Source organism: Phoxinus phoxinus (assembly GCF_949152265.1).
Source record: "Phoxinus phoxinus genome assembly, chromosome: 14".
NCBI classification, from domain to species: Eukaryota; Metazoa; Chordata; class Actinopteri; order Cypriniformes; family Leuciscidae; genus Phoxinus; species Phoxinus phoxinus.
The window spans coordinates 35,199,719-35,216,844 of NC_136889.1; the positions used below are offsets into that span (position 1 = coordinate 35,199,719).

Below are 17,126 nucleotides of genomic sequence, written 5' to 3' on the forward strand. Positions count from 1 at the left end.
GCCCTCCCCCTAAAGCCCCCCCCGCTGACGGCGAGCCCGATGTGTGTGTGCCGGCGGAGGAGTCGCTGTGGTACGAGTACGGCTGTGTGTGACGCTCAGCATGAGTCCGGATCCTGCATGCCTTTCTGTTCCGTGTCCTTACACTGATCATGATGTGGTTATTCTGCTGAAAACACATCAGGGTCTGAACTGAGCCTCATCTGTGTGAGATTATTAACCCATGTCCTGTTCGCCTGCTGTCGTGTGTTCGGCTGATCTACTTCCATATTTATGAAAGCGAGGCTTGTAGAACAAGTCCCATGATGCTCCTCTGAGCTCCTTGAGGAACTGCTGCATTCATTCATGTGTTATTATTTAAATGCCACGCTCCTGTCGAATGTTCACGGGACGTTTGTTTGTGATGTGTGTGTGCATGGCTTTATCCCGGCGCTCCATTCTGAAGGCTGCGATCAGAATGAGTGTTTCCCAGAGCCTGTCTTGTGTTGATCATGTGATCGGTGTCGCACGCATCACGCATATGTCCTCGAGGGAGTCGCTGATGGACGTCAGATTCTCTCCACCACACCATACTCTGCAGCTCAAACTCCTCTGTTTATCATGTTGTGTCCTGATCATGTCCTTCACTATATTATACTGTGTAACGCCAGTTGAAGTGTACCTTGCTTGTGTTCCGCAGATGTGGAAGTGTTACAGGGAAACAGGAAGTCTAAAAGAGCTGGCACTCAGAGTCTGTCATGAGTCCACATGGTGAGTGTGTGCAGTGTGTGTCGTGAACCTGTTGTGTTTCAGCGCTGTCTGTGCTCATCCACTGGAAACGCTGCCATCAGAAGAGTTACTGTTGACCTTTCAGGAGATTATCCCTGTCCAACACAAGCCCAGACCACCTGGAGCCTGCTGCATGAACACACACACACACACACAACAAGCTCTGAAACGAGTGTGTGGAGTTCCCCTGGGGCTGGCTATCGATTAACACTAAAACTATTTCATCACCAAACTTCCTTCCAAGGAAAGTCTGTGCGCTTGGCGGCCATATTGTCACGTGAAGCTGTGTCGGGCATCCAGGGAGTCCTGAAGTCTCAGGAACTGCTTGCCAAACCTCACAATCCAATAACATGTTTCACAATCAGCTAGGGCTGCACGATTATGACAAACATCATAATATCCGATTATTCCCTTGAAATGTGTAATTGCGATTATTAATTACGATTATCACAATTTACATTGAATGATGTTTTGAATAGCTTTATACCAGTGGTTCTCATCTCGTTTGGCCATGGGACCCACATTTCCCCGTGGTCATCAAGGAGCGGCCCACTTTTTTAGAAATGATATATATAATACAATACAATACAATGTTGGTATGAGCCAGCCCCCACAGTCATTTAAAAATATGCAAAATAACTCAAAGTGAAAATAAAGTGGCATTATGGGGTTATGGAAACAACCGTTCTCATGGTCAATACACAATACTAACATGAACTGTTAATAAAACATGGAAACTGCTCCTGATGAATAGAATGAACATCATACCTGCATGCAAATCCTTCTCAGCTAGCACATGACATAGCCTACCAGTAACGGGATACATGACATAGCCTACCAGTAACGGGATACATGACATAGCCTACCAGTAACGGGATACATGACATAGCCTACCAGTAACGGGATACATGACATAGCCTACCAGTAACGGGATACATGACATAGCCTACCAGTAACGGGATACATGACATAGCCTACCAGTAACGGGATACATGACATAGCCTACCAGTAACGGGATACATGACATAGCCTACCAGTAACGGGATACATGACATAGTCTACCAGTAACGGGATACATGACATAGCCTACCAGTAACTGGATACATGACATAGCCTACCAGTAACTGGATACATGACATAGCCTACCAGTAACGGGATACATGACATAGCCTACCAGTAACGGGATACATGACATAGCCTACCAGTAACGGGATACATGACATAGCCTACCAGTAACGGGATACATGACATAGCCTACCAGTAACGGGATACATGACATAGCCTACCAGTAACTGGATACATGACATAGTCTACCAGTAACTGGATACATGACATAGCCTACCAGTAACTGGATACATGACATAGCCTACCAGTAACGGGATACATGACATAGCCTACCAGTAACGGGATACATGACATAGCCTACCAGTAACGGGATACATGACATAGTCTACCAGTAACTGGATACATGACATAGCCTACCAGTAACGGGATACATGACATAGCCTACCAGTAACGGGATACATGACATAGCCTACCAGTAACGGGATACATGACATAGCCTACCAGTAACTGGATACATGACATAGCCTACCAGTAACGGGATACATGACATAGCCTACCAGTAACGGGATACATGACATAGCCTACCAGTAACGGGATACATGACATAGCCTACCAGTAACGGGATACATGACATAGCCTACCAGTAACGGGATACATGACATAGCCTACCAGTAACGGGATACATGACATAGCCTACCAGTAACGGGATTTATTGGTATTTGACTTTTATTTTGTGACTTGGGCTACTAATGTACAACGCAACGACGTTCAGATTGTAACACCTTCTTTCTTTTAAAGAAATAACCAAAAGTAACATTTTGTTTGTTACAAGATGTTGCATGCTTGTAGTTTCTTTTGCGCTTTATATAGTGAGCGTTATACAGCACAACATACGAGCACAGTGTGAAGCGGCTGACCGGAAAGCCTGTTTTCGGAGGTGAGAGGCTTTATTCCCGCTTACACTTACGCCACTGGTAGTTCCTGTTGTCCTGGGTCCTCTGAGGACGGGATTCTCCTCTCACATCGTAAAGTGCTCTAAACACACTTCTTAAGCACGCATTCTGCGCAGAAAAATGTAAGTGGACTTTTTTAATTTTTTTTAATCGCGGCTTTCAGCGATTATGAAATCGTGGCCTCCATAATCGTAATCGCGATTAGAAATTCGATTAATTGTGCAGCCTTACAATCAGCAATGCAATCTGACATGAACTGTCCCATAAATGTGGTTTCTTATGCTCAAATAGCATTAAAAAGCTTATTTTTTAGGCCAGACGAGCCAATGTACAATCTCAGGCCCAGAACCCTTTCTGCAGGAACCTGAGCTTCTAACAGCAGCCAGAAAACAATATAGATGTACACGGACGGGCACTCGTATCACTTATGAATGGAGGAAACGTCTCCCGTTACCACTGTAACCCTGGTTCTCGGAGAAGGGGGACGAGACTGCTCTTGGAATTGAATAACTCGTATTGACTGCATAGTGGTGCCACTCCCCAAGGAGAAGTGTGTTTAACGGTATCGTATTTTTATTTTATTATATTTTTACCTAACCCTAACCGGTATCTAGCCCTAACTCGGAGCTCAGGTTCGAGTCTCCTCCAAGGACAGCAACCAGAGTTAGTTTACTATTAACCTTCAAGCCTGAATGGGCAGGCGAACTAGTGAACCAAACAATGTGCCAATTCAGCAATGGTTGATTTTATACTGAAGCTCCAGAGGAGTGTTCTGCCTCGAAGCCGGGCCTGGAGCCCTTGCACGTGTGTGTGTGTCTCCACAGGCCTGTCCTGACTGCGTTTTAACAACACCTGCCTCAACTCTCAGCATCTAACCCTCAGAGTTAGACATGCCACATGACCCTTCCTGAGCCAACATCAGGCAACAGAGCTAGCAGGAGTCCAGGAGAGAGAACAAACGCTATCAGGCTCCCAAAGCTGATCCTACAACCTCCGAGATCCATCCCGCCTTCCCCTTCGAGAGCCGAGTAAACATTAGATTCTCGTTCCACTTTGAAAATGAACTTCTCTTTTATTTAGTGATGTGCAGTGATGACTACCAATCAGCGACAGACTGTTTATTTAAGAGGTGGGACTCGTTCATGAGTAATATGAGTGCACCCTTGGCAGCCCATGAGCTGAAGTCTGTGTTAATAACAGTAATTAAACGGGATAACCGGGATCTGGTATTAAATATCATCAATCAAACATATTTTCATCATTGAATCTTCATTCACATAACAACGTGTTTAATGGCATCATTTGCAGGCTCCAGTAAACAAATACAAATTTTACAAAATACAAAAAGCTTTACACCACCACATTAAACGGCAACACCAAACCGTCCTCTGGGACCTTGTGCTAAACCCCAGACCTGACGATCTATACACACATTTACACACAAGCTCCACTAATACTGGCAGGGCTTCAGGTGTGTGGTGTCGCGGCTCAACACAGATATGTGAACCCCAGGGCTGTGCTGCTCTTTATTTAAACCTTTCTGGAAACAGATTCCGATGCCCTATACCAGGGATAGGCAACTCCGGTCCTGGAGGGCCACTGTCCTGCAGAGTTTAGCTCTTAGTTAGGGTTAACCCTGACTAAACACACCTGAACAAGGCAATCCATGTTTTCAGGATTGCTAGATGGATGCAGGTGAGCTGTCTCAGCGCTGAAGCTAAACTCCAGGGCCGGAGCTGCCTATCCCTGCCCTATGCAATCTTAAAATCCCAATGACAATCTTAAAACACATCCAGCCAGTTGTAGAGAAGACCAAGTGTTATAACAGCAGAAGTCAGTGTATGTCTGAGCTCAAGAGGACATGAAGGACAAGCAGACGCTTCTTCAGGTACACATGAAACCAGGGAGAACTGGCCTGTACTGTCTTCCACGTCATTGGGTGTTAAAATCTTAATAATCATCTCGAGCCCCTGAAGGCTGTGACCGTCTCGAGCGGCAGCCGGTGTGATGATCATTCTGTCGAGTCGGCGCTGTACAGTGATAATGCAAGCGTTAGTTCCCGCTGCACAAGCAGCTCTAGAAGAAAGTAGTGCCGTAGTCCGTCTTCAGTTCAGCGATGGCTACTTTCTGTTGTGAAAATCACGAGTTCTTCATCAGTTGGTCTATCTTTACAGCCGCTCTGGGGAACCCGTGGTGTCCTCGTCCAGCTCAGTGCCGTACACCGGTACCGGTGCAGTGTTGTGGAGGAGTCGACGTCTGTCATCATGCACTCGCCCTCATGTGTGCACATCTGTGGGACTTTTCTTCATCTTTAAAACAAAGGGTATTTTGGGAAATGTCTCGGGGTGTCAAGGGCTTCCCAACGCTCTTGTATTATGTTCTGTAGAAGAAATAAAGTCATGCGGCCTGTGAAGCTCCATCTTCCTATTGATTACCTAGACTTTCATAATGAAAATAATTTAAAACTAATTATGTAATTACATTACATCAAATGTCTCTAATGTTGTTTTGTACTATTTCTTTGGCAAAATATCTGTTAAATGAACGACTGTCGAACGGCGGACAGGCTTGTGTGCCCGTATCATTGCAGAAGATTAGACGTATAGACACTGCGTGTTGAGAGCGGAGCGCACACTGGCGGCCGCTGGAGATCCGGTCCGCGTCTCGGTGGCTCAGTGCACAGGGAGTGAATGCAGTGATCTCCGTCTCTGTGATCGGCTCAGTGCACAGGGAGTGAATGCAGTGATCTCCGTCTCTGTGATCGGCTCAGTGCACAGGGAGTGAATGCAGTGATCTCCGTCTCTGTGATCGGCTCAGTGCACAGGGAGTGAATGCAGTGATCTCCGTCTCTGTGATCGGCTCAGTGCACAGGGAGTGAATGCAGTGATCTCGTCTCTGTGATCGGCTCAGTGCACAGTGAGTGAATGCAGTGATCTCGTCTCTGTGATCGGCTCAGTGCACAGGGAGTGAATGCAGTGATCTCGTCTCTGTGATCGGCTCAGTGCACAGTGAGTGAATGCAGTGATCTCGTCTCTGTGATCGGCTCAGTGCACAGGGAGTGAATGCAGTGATCTCCGTCTCTGTGATCGGCTCAGTGCACAGTGAGTGAATGCAGTGATCTCCGTCTCTGTGATCGGCTCAGTGCACAGGGAGTGAATGCAGTGATCTCCGTCTCTGTGATCGGCTCAGTGCACAGTGAGTGAATGCAGTGATCTCCGTCTCTGTGATCGGCTCAGTGCACAGTGAGTGAATGCAGTGATCTCCGTCTCTGTGATCGGCTCAGTGCACAGTGAGTGAATGCAGTGATCTCGTCTCTGTGATCGGCTCAGTGCACAGTGAGTGAATGCAGTGATCTCCGTCTCTGTGATCGGCTCAGTGCACAGGGAGTGAATGCAGTGATCTCCGTCTCTGTGATCGGCTCAGTGCACAGGGAGTGAATGCAGTGATCTCCGTCTCTGTGATCGGCTCAGTGCACAGGGAGTGAATGCAGTGATCTCCGTCTCTGTGATCGGTCCACCGGGAATCTGGCCAACCAGTTCTGCTTTATTTTCACATCTGCAGGATTTCAAACATTTTATGGGCAGATGATTACAGAATTTCACTAGATTTGTAATGAGATACGATTGTAAACCTGTGTTCACAGAAAATGTGGCTAGCTTTCCACCAAAATAAAAGCTCAACTGCAGTGTCCGTCAAAATAAAAGCTTTAGAGTTTATCTATCGCAGTGAAGTAGTAAAGGAATGTCCTTGCTGTATCAAAGTAAAATTACATACTTATGAAATATTCATTTTAATTTATTTTAGAGTGCATTTCTTTTACAATGTAAAGGCTATTACTGTCATAGAAATAATAATAATGTAAAATTATTATTATAATCTTATTGTTTGGCTTCCTAAAACAGCAGAGTGAATATAATGTAGATTGAGACTATACAGTTATTTATACAGCGCTTTTTACAACACAGTGTTTCAAAGCCGCTTTACAGAGATAACAGGAAAATAATGCAACAAAGTTTGTTTCTGCTGTACAGTAGATCTAGAAGAAAACCATTGTCCAGTTTAAGTACGTTTTTAATTGATTCATTTCCGTTGTAAAATAAAATCTTTAGTTATTAACTTAGGGGCCGCTTACAGTACACCGTTTTAACTGAAGACAGAAACTTAATGCGTTCTGGCCGTTCATTCGCATGACAGTCACTTTACAGTGCCATCGCCAGTACTATCTGGCCTGCATAATACAGAATGTTTAGTTGTTTCTGCAAATCTCTGAACGGGAATTTGATAGCATATGAAGAATGAGGTTTTACAGATACTAGAAATGTGGCTTTCAAATGAAAGATCGGTATCAAAGAGCACACCCAGCTTCCTAGCCGACGACGGCTAACCCGGTCTACATAGTGTTCGAGTCGATGTTAAAGTGTTCGAGTCGATGTTATAGTGTTCGAGTCGATGTTAAAGTGTTCGAGTCGCTGTTAAAGTGTTCGAGTCGCTGTTAAAGTGTTCGAGTCGATGTTAAAGTGTTCGAGTCGATGTTAAAGTGTTCGAGTCGATGTTAAAGTGTTCGAGTCGCTGTTAAAGTGTTCGAGTCGATGTTAAAGTGTTCGAGTCGATGTTATAGTGTTCGAGTCGATGTTAAAGTGTTCGAGTCGCTGTTAAAGTGTTCGAGTCGATGTTAAAGTGTTCGAGTCGATGTTAAAGTGTTCGAGTCGATGTTAAAGTGTTCGAGTCGATGTTAAAGTGTTCGAGTCGCTGTTAAAGTGTTCGAGTCGCTGTTAAAGTGTTCGAGTCGATGTTAAAGTGTTCGAGTCGATGTTAAAGTGTTCGAGTCGATGTTATAGTGTTCGAGTCGATGTTATAGTGTTCGAGTCGATGTTAAAGTGTTCGAGTCGATGTTAAAGTGTTCGAGTCGATGTTAAAGTGTTCGAGTCGATGTTAAAGTGTTCGAGTCGATGTTAAAGTGTTCGAGTCGATGTTAAAGTGTTCGAGTCGATGTTAAAGTGTTCGAGTCGATGTTAAAGTGTTCGAGTCGATGTTAAAGTGTTCGAGTCGCTGTTAAAGTGTTCGAGTCGATGTTAAAGTGTTCGAGTCGATGTTATAGTGTTCGAGTCGATGTTAAAGTGTTCGAGTCGATGTTATAGTGTTCGAGTCGATGTTATAGTGTTCGAGTCGATGTTAAAGTGTTCGAGTCGATGTTAAAGTGTTCGAGTCGATGTTAAAGTGTTCGAGTCGATGTTAAAGTGTTCGAGTCGATGTTAAAGTGTTCGAGTCGATGTTAAAGTGTTCGAGTCGATGTTATAGTGTTCGAGTCGATGTTAAAGTGTTCGAGTCGATGTTAAAGTGTTCGAGTCGATGTTATAGTGTTCGAGTCGATGTTAAAGTGTTCGAGTCGATGTTAAAGTGTTCGAGTCGATGTTAAAGTGTTCGAGTCGATGTTAAAGTGTTCGAGTCGATGTTAAAGTGTTCGAGTCGATGTTAAAGTGTTCGAGTCGATGTTATAGTGTTCGAGTCGATGTTAAAGTGTTCGAGTCGATGTTAAAGTGTTCGAGTCGATGTTATAGTGTTCGAGTCGATGTTAAAGTGTTCGAGTCGCTGTTAAAGTGTTCGAGTCGATGTTAAAGTGTTCGAGTCGATGTTATAGTGTTCGAGTCGATGTTAAAGTGTTCGAGTCGATGTTATAGTGTTCGAGTCGATGTTAAAGTGTTCGAGTCGATGTTATAGTGTTCGAGTCGCTGTTAAAGTGTTCGAGTCGATGTTAAAGTGTTCGAGTCGCTGTTAAAGTGTTCGAGTCGCTGTTAAAGTGTTCGAGTCGATGTTAAAGTGTTCGAGTCGATGTTAAAGTGTTCGAGTCGCTGTTAAAGTGTTCGAGTCGATGTTAAAGTGTTCGAGTCGATGTTAAAGTGTTCGAGTCGATGTTAAAGTGTTCGAGTCGATGTTAAAGTGTTCGAGTCGATGTTAAAGTGTTCGAGTCGCTGTTAAAGTGTTCGAGTCGATGTTAAAGTGTTCGAGTCGATGTTAAAGTGTTCGAGTCGATGTTATAGTGTTCGAGTCGATGTTATAGTGTTCGAGTCGATGTTAAAGTGTTCGAGTCGATGTTAAAGTGTTCGAGTCGCTGTTAAAGTGTTCGAGTCGCTGTTAAAGTGTTCGAGTCGCTGTTAAAGTGTTCGAGTCGATGTTAAAGTGTTCGAGTCGCTGTTAAAGTGTTCGAGTCGATGTTAAAGTGTTCGAGTCGATGTTAAAGTGTTCGAGTCGATGTTAAAGTGTTCGAGTCGATGTTAAAGTGTTCGAGTCGCTGTTAAAGTGTTCGAGTCGATGTTAAAGTGTTCGAGTCGATGTTAAAGTGTTCGAGTCGATGTTAAAGTGTTCGAGTCGCTGTTAAAGTGTTCGAGTCGATGTTAAAGTGTTCGAGTCGATGTTAAAGTGTTCGAGTCGCTGTTAAAGTGTTCGAGTCGATGTTAAAGTGTTCGAGTCGATGTTAAAGTGTTCGAGTCGATGTTAAAGTGTTCGAGTCGATGTTATAGTGTTCGAGTCGCTGTTAAAGTGTTCGAGTCGCTGTTAAAGTGTTCGAGTCGATGTTAAAGTGTTCGAGTCGCTGTTAAAGTGTTCGAGTCGCTGTTATAGTGTTCGAGTCGATGTTAAAGTGTTCGAGTCGATGTTAAAGTGTTCGAGTCGATGTTAAAGTGTTCGAGTCGATGTTATAGTGTTCGAGTCGATGTTAAAGTGTTCGAGTCGCTGTTAAAGTGTTCGAGTCGATGTTAAAGTGTTCGAGTCGCTGTTAAAGTGTTCGAGTCGCTGTTATAGTGTTCGAGTCGATGTTAAAGTGTTCGAGTCGATGTTAAAGTGTTCGAGTCGATGTTAAAGTGTTCGAGTCGATGTTAAAGTGTTCGAGTCGATGTTAAAGTGTTCGAGTCGCTGTTAAAGTGTTCGAGTCGATGTTAAAGTGTTCGAGTCGATGTTATAGTGTTCGAGTCGATGTTATAGTGTTCGAGTCGATGTTATAGTGTTCGAGTCGATGTTAAAGTGTTCGAGTCGATGTTAAAGTGTTCGAGTCGATGTTAAAGTGTTCGAGTCGATGTTATAGTGTTCGAGTCGATGTTATAGTGTTCGAGTCGATGTTAAAGTGTTCGAGTCGATGTTAAAGTGTTCGAGTCGATGTTAAAGTGTTCGAGTCGATGTTATAGTGTTCGAGTCGATGTTAAAGTGTTCGAGTCGATGTTAAAGTGTTCGAGTCGATGTTAAAGTGTTCGAGTCGATGTTAAAGTGTTCGAGTCGATGTTAAAGTGTTCGAGTCGCTGTTAAAGTGTTCGAGTCGATGTTAAAGTGTTCGAGTCGATGTTAAAGTGTTCGAGTCGATGTTAAAGTGTTCGAGTCGATGTTAAAGTGTTCGAGTCGATGTTAAAGTGTTCGAGTCGATGTTAAAGTGTTCGAGTCGATGTTAAAGTGTTCGAGTCGATGTTAAAGTGTTCGAGTCGATGTTAAAGTGTTCGAGTCGATGTTAAAGTGTTCGAGTCGCTGTTAAAGTGTTCGAGTCGCTGTTAAAGTGTTCGAGTCGATGTTAAAGTGTTCGAGTCGATGTTATAGTGTTCGAGTCGATGTTAAAGTGTTCGAGTCGATGTTAAAGTGTTCGAGTCGATGTTAAAGTGTTCGAGTCGATGTTAAAGTGTTCGAGTCGATGTTAAAGTGTTCGAGTCGCTGTTAAAGTGTTCGAGTCGATGTTAAAGTGTTCGAGTCGATGTTAAAGTGTTCGAGTCGATGTTAAAGTGTTCGAGTCGATGTTAAAGTGTTCGAGTCGATGTTAAAGTGTTCGAGTCGATGTTATAGTGTTCGAGTCGATGTTAAAGTGTTCGAGTCGATGTTAAAGTGTTCGAGTCGATGTTAAAGTGTTCGAGTCGATGTTATAGTGTTCGAGTCGATGTTATAGTGTTCGAGTCGATGTTAAAGTGTTCGAGTCGATGTTAAAGTGTTCGAGTCGATGTTATAGTGTTCGAGTCGCTGTTAAAGTGTTCGAGTCGATGTTAAAGTGTTCGAGTCGATGTTAAAGTGTTCGAGTCGATGTTAAAGTGTTCGAGTCGATGTTATAGTGTTCGAGTCGATGTTAAAGTGTTCGAGTCGATGTTAAAGTGTTCGAGTCGATGTTAAAGTGTTCGAGTCGATGTTAAAGTGTTCGAGTCGATGTTAAAGTGTTCGAGTCGCTGTTATAGTGTTCGAGTCGATGTTAAAGTGTTCGAGTCGATGTTAAAGTGTTCGAGTCGATGTTAAAGTGTTCGAGTCGATGTTAAAGTGTTCGAGTCGATGTTATAGTGTTCGAGTCGCTGTTAAAGTGTTCGAGTCGATGTTAAAGTGTTCGAGTCGATGTTAAAGTGTTCGAGTCGATGTTAAAGTGTTCGAGTCGATGTTAAAGTGTTCGAGTCGATGTTAAAGTGTTCGAGTCGATGTTAAAGTGTTCGAGTCGATGTTAAAGTGTTCGAGTCGATGTTATAGTGTTCGAGTCGATGTTATAGTGTTCGAGTCGATGTTAAAGTGTTCGAGTCGATGTTATAGTGTTCGAGTCGATGTTAAAGTGTTCGAGTCGATGTTATAGTGTTCGAGTCGATGTTAAAGTGTTCGAGTCGATGTTAAAGTGTTCGAGTCGATGTTAAAGTGTTCGAGTCGATGTTAAAGTGTTCGAGTCGATGTTAAAGTGTTCGAGTCGATGTTAAAGTGTTCGAGTCGATGTTAAAGTGTTCGAGTCGATGTTAAAGTGTTCGAGTCGATGTTAAAGTGTTCGAGTCGATGTTAAAGTGTTCGAGTCGATGTTAAAGTGTTCGAGTCGATGTTAAAGTGTTCGAGTCGATGTTAAAGTGTTCGAGTCGCTGGTGTCAAATGCAGCGCTAAGATCCAGTAACACTAATAGAGAGGCACACCCTCGATCGGGGGACTCGAGAGCTGTCTCGGTACTATGGTACGGTCTAAATAATATTATCAATCTTGTAAGTAAAGAAGTTCATAAAGTCATTACTGACTGCTGCTTGGAAACTTCAGAATTTGAAGCTTTATTTCTTGTCAATTTAGCCACTGTATGAAACTAACAGCTAGGCTTGTGTGTGTTTTCTTCTAAAGCCTGGAACACACCAAGCCGACGCCAACGAAGTAGCGCTGATGAAGGCCGACTGTTGTCGCCTCGCGTCGGGGTAAAGAGCTGCACTGAACACTGCCGACTGTCAGCTAGCGTGTGTGTTCTGCGCATATATATATTCGTCATTAAGATAGGTAACCTGACGCTGCCGGCTGCAGATACGCTAACCATAAACAAAGCAGCTTACCGTTTTGAATATCAATCCTGCTAAACACTTTCTTTATTGAACTCCGCTCATGTTAATATTGAAATATTCGGCAGGAACACTCGGGTAAGAGGACGCAACATTAGAACCGCCTATCTGTGGCGCTCTCACGTCTCCGCTCGCTGCTATCCTCGTGCACTGACTCGTTCAGTAAGCTGAACAGCCAATCAGAGTTCCCTCTTTCACCGACGGCCCGACGCCGATTCTACAAGTCAAATCGCTCAATTTCAGCCGCTCGGTGTGTTCAGGCTTTAGAGAGATGGAAAATAAGCAGATCTAGACGTTTGTACGGCCTTTCTGTACGCAATCGTGCGCTCTCTCCACGAAATGCGGAAAACCTCTAGTTTTGTTTTTCTTCCAGTTGCGGCCCACTTTTGCGCAGTATCGAGTTCTTCTAAGCTATCCGGGATGCTGAGGAGGAGACACTGATCAGGAAGATTATTGATAAAGCAATCTTTAGTGTTAGAATTGATAGCCGACTCCGTGTTACAAATATAGTAGAACTAAGTAAATCACCGTGAGTTATTCTTTTAAATACTCTCCTCCCATAAATACTGCGTCTGGAAGGGAATCTCCTACATATGCAATAATGGGTCACGTTGGTCGAGCTCCATCAGTGACTCCGCAGATCCTCTGCCTGGAGGAATACCACACTGTCACCACACACACACGTATATCGGCTCCGCGGTGGAGCTGATGACCTCCTCCCTCCCCAGCTCCTCCTGTCTCTGTCAGGATTATGAATAATGATTTCTGCACCACATTCATGTTCAGTTCGCCCTGAGTCATCGCCAGAACACAGCCATACGGCCAATCCAGACCTTACGCTAGCTGTCAGTGGACGACTGGTCCTGGCACAGTAACGGTCCACACCTCGCGGAGTCTTTAGTGCATCCTGACAGTAGTTCACTGACGCCAAAAGAGGGCTTCACTGGAGCGAGCGGTTAGTAAGCCGGGCCCTGTATTGTTAGGATATACATTAGGAAGGTTACAGCATTGCAGAAAGAGTGAAACACACACTTTTATTAGTTCTCCACCATGAATCGAAGACCAGTTCTCCCACAGTTCCCAGTACAGGTGTTTTGCGGTGTCTTGAGTGCTTGTACACACAGCCGTGTGCCGCCGCGGGCCCAGCTCTTCTCATGTCTATCTCTTATCCCCATCACAGGAACACCGTCTGCAGACCCGCACACTTCTCCTGCCCTCGCTTTAATCACGGACCCTCAGAAATGTCCTTCTTTTTCCTTGAATCAAGGACCCAAAGGGATTCCTTAACGGACGAGTGAGTTTTAAAGAGTGTGTTTGAACACACGGCTGCTGCTGAGCTTCACACGGACCGCACGGCACGAGATCCTCGAACACGGAGAACCCTGATCCATGTGGAGCTGAACCACTGCACACACACAACCTTTTACACACACCAAACAAGAAGACAGTGTATGTGTATGCATGAGTGTATGAGCGCGCGCGTGTGTGTGTGTGCGAGTGTGTGTATGACTGAGCGCGTGTGTGTGCGCGCGAGTATGTGTGTGTGAGTGTATGACTGAGCGCGTGTGTGCGCGCGCGAGTATGTGTGTGTGAGTGTATGACTGAGCGCGTCCCAGATAGCAAACTGACATCGAATCAATGTGGAAACAACGTTTCTCGTGACATTGAAACAACATCGTTTTGCTCATCGAATTAACGTTGAATCAACGTCAGACACGCCATTCAACCGCATTTCAATGTTAAATCGATGTTTTATTTTCGGTGTAATAACGTTCTGAAGTTGATTCAACGTTGAAATTTGATTGATGATTGATACTAACCTTTACAACTAAAAATCAACGTTGAATCGACATCGGTCTGCTATCTGGGGTGTGTGTGCGCGCGAGTATGTATGTGTGTGTGAGTGTATGAGCGCGTGTGAGTGTGTGCGCGCGAGTATGTGTGAGTGTATGACCGAGCGCGCGTGTGTGTGTGTGCGCGCGCGAGTAGGCTATGTATGTGTGAGTGTGTGACTGAGCGCGTGTGTGTGCGCGCGCGAGTATGTGTGAGTGTATGACCGAGCGCGCGTGTGTGTGTGTGCGCGCGCGAGTAGGCTATGTATGTGTGAGTGTGTGACTGAGCGCGTGTGTGTGTGTGCGCGAGTATGTGTGTGTATGACTGAGCGCGCGCGAGTATGTGTGAGTGTATGACCGAGCGCGCGCGTGTGTGTGTGTGCGCGCGCGCGCGAGTAGGCTATGTGTGTGTGAGTGTATGACTGAGCACGTGTGTGTGCGCGCGCGAGTATGTGTGAGTGTATGACAGCGCGTGTGTGTGTGTGCGTGCGCGCGAGTATGTGTGAGTGTATGACTGAGCGCGCGCGCGTATAGCCTATGCGTGTGTGTATGACTGAGCACGTGTGTGTGCGCACACGAGTATGTGTGAGAGTGTGCGCGAGTATGTGTGTGTGTGTATGACTGAGCGCGAGTATGTATGTGTGTGTATGACTGAGCGCGAGTGCAGTGGCGTAGCAAGTCAGTCCCGGGCCCATATGCAAAATAAATTGTACGGGCCCCCCCTAACCCCGCAGTACATCGAAGAGACATTTATAGACGTTCACTATAGTGTATCCAGAAATACCATAACAAACAATACCATAAAAAATGCACTCTACCCAACAAATTTTTTTCACAACCAGAACGGAACAAAAACAAGTCTAAAACAAACAAGGCTCAGCCAATGTCAATAATAAACTACTGATCTTGGCACGGCGGCCCAAAATGTAAAAACATAAAACTACTCACTCATTATGCAGCGTCAAGCTTAGGGGAGTAACGTAACACAGCCAAGATCTCGGTAACGTTAGCTGAATACCAGCTTTTGTTGTGGTGGAGTAAAAACTCGACGAAAAGCACCTATCTCCTTGCAATGGATCTCGAGGAAAGGGACCGGGGGGTTTGCATGAACCTTGCGACACAATAAAATGCTTTACTTGCCCATCCGTTAGTAGTGTGTCTGGATAGTTTCCTTTATCTGTTGGGTAACCCGCTGACATATTTCCCGCCGAATATCCAGCTTTTGGCTCGTCTGCGACTGCTTCTTCGCTCCCTGACACTTGGCACTGTAAGCTGTAAGCTGTCAGCAACTGCATTGTTGTTCTCATCCAAAGACGTGCAACTGCTAATATTCGCTGACGAAACTTCTCTCTCATCTTCGACATTGTTGTCATTCGCACTAACGTTAGGTCGGCACAAAAAACTGTCTATTTTGGGTAGTTTTTGTGTTGCGACTAACTTCTCCACCCTCACTTTTCTCTTTAAGGCCCCACTTTTATGTTTGTATTTGTCCATAATTTAATCAGCTAGCTGTAACGTCTCACACTATGTGTTTTCTTTTTTTAATTTGTCGCGGCGATGTAGCGTAATATAAAAAATGACACCGTTCTACGGCAGCCGCGGGGTGCAAAAAATAATAAAGGCAAACGCACACAAGAAATTATGGAAAAATGACTTTATAACTAAGAAAAAAATACTATACATGACATGCATACAAAAATATTGTTATTGTGGCCACAAATTTATTATGAATTTTCTCCTTTTCAATTAGCCTATAAGTTCCCCATGGGCGGCCGCGCGGGCCCCCTATTGGCCCGGGCCCATTTGCACGTGCATACCCTGCATGCCCAGACGCTACGCCACTGCGCGAGTGTGTGTGTATGACTGAGCACGTGTGTGTGCGCGCACGAGTATGTGTGTGTGAGAGTGTGCGCGAGTATGTGTGTGTGTGTATTACTGAGCGCGAGTATGTATGAGTGTGCGCGCGCGCGTGTGTGTGTGTGTGTGTATGACTGAGCGCGAGTGTGCGCGCGCGTGTGTGTGTGTGCCACAAGAGAAAGCAGGGACAGCAGTGTGTCCTGTGTGAGTGTCTGATACTGCTTCATTCCTCTGTTAATAAAGTAATTTGATGCGATAAACGTGTCGTCTGCTTATTTCCTCTGAGAGCTTCTGGCTGATTATCATACAAGTGCAAACAGAAGACGAGAATATGACGGAGGTGTGTGTGTGTGTGTCTACTGGATAATGCACGTTTACCTTCTCTTTTCAAAACTTCTGAACCGAACATAATACAAAACTGAATAAGACAGAAATGTCCGTTTCTACATGTTACATACTACATGCTGTATAAAATACATTACAAATTTAAAAACCTACACAAGTGTCTTTCAGTTTCATCACCATCTATACAAAAGATGGAACTTAGTGTAAGAAACATTTATGATTTTACTGTTGAATTTTAATTATTTAAAATATGGCTGAGTAAATATTATAATTAATTGACAGAACGACGGAGCAACAGTTTTTGACCGGCGTTTATTTGTTTATTTTCTATGCAAGAACTTTCACTGAACAAATGAAACTGAACAAAGACCCGAGTCGATTCTTTGCCCGAAATAATAACGAAGGATTATTGCCGCTACACTTAGGAATGACTTGCACGGTAATGTAGACATGGATCATGTAACATGCAGTGAAGCGGTCCAGTCGTTCTTGTTTTGGGAAGAAATGTTATAAAACATTGATGTAAAAGCACTCATTATACAGCGTGTGTTTGTTGTGTGAAACTGTATGGGTTAAAGGAACAATATGTAGGATATTTCGCCAGGCGTCGCTAACCTCTTACAATAACAAGGGCGTATATTGATGACGCAAAGCATTAAGCGGAATTATGGATCTTGTCGTCAAGCGGATCTTTTATGGATGAGTGAATACACTGGTGTTTTTATCATGACTGTGGTGTGAAGCGGGGCGCGATTGCTAATGAGAGAGACGAAGCCTAACCAGCGCCACACGCAACGCTAGTCCCGCGGATATAAAGGAATATGGACATTTCATTCTGCCGAACTACACGCACTTGTGCTGGATTACTCCCGCGGGTCGGTTTATCAGACGAGGGAAGCTTGTGAGGTAACGCAGCGCTGGTCACTCGCTCTAACGTACGCTATCACACTAAACGGCATTGGAGTGTGCTAAATGTTGTTAGTTAGGTTGTTTGTTGGCTATAT

At 44.5% G+C, this 17,126-nt stretch overlaps 1 protein-coding gene and 1 long non-coding RNA gene across 5 annotated transcripts in view; one reads left to right on the top strand and one right to left on the bottom strand.

The window, feature by feature from the left end:
• ccdc88ab (coiled-coil domain containing 88Ab) overlaps positions 1 to 16,032 on the top strand; it is an 89,296-nt gene extending 73,264 nt beyond the window's left edge. For 2 of the 4 annotated variants that reach the window (XM_079634244.1, XM_079634245.1), the window contains one exon: positions 1 to 1,517. This exon is cut by the window's left edge and continues 583 nt beyond it. In XM_079634244.1, coding sequence (XP_079490370.1) covers positions 1 to 92 — 92 coding nt within the window. In that variant the 3' untranslated portion in view covers positions 93 to 1,517. Of the gene's footprint in view, positions 1,518 to 13,268 lie in introns of those variants that run through there. The other 2 variants (XR_013800136.1, XM_079634246.1) reach the window with 2 other exon arrangements.
• Positions 1 to 17,126, bottom strand: part of LOC307009974 — a 135,051-nt gene that overhangs the window by 41,222 nt on the left and 76,703 nt on the right. The gene's annotated exons all lie outside the window — the stretch shown is intronic.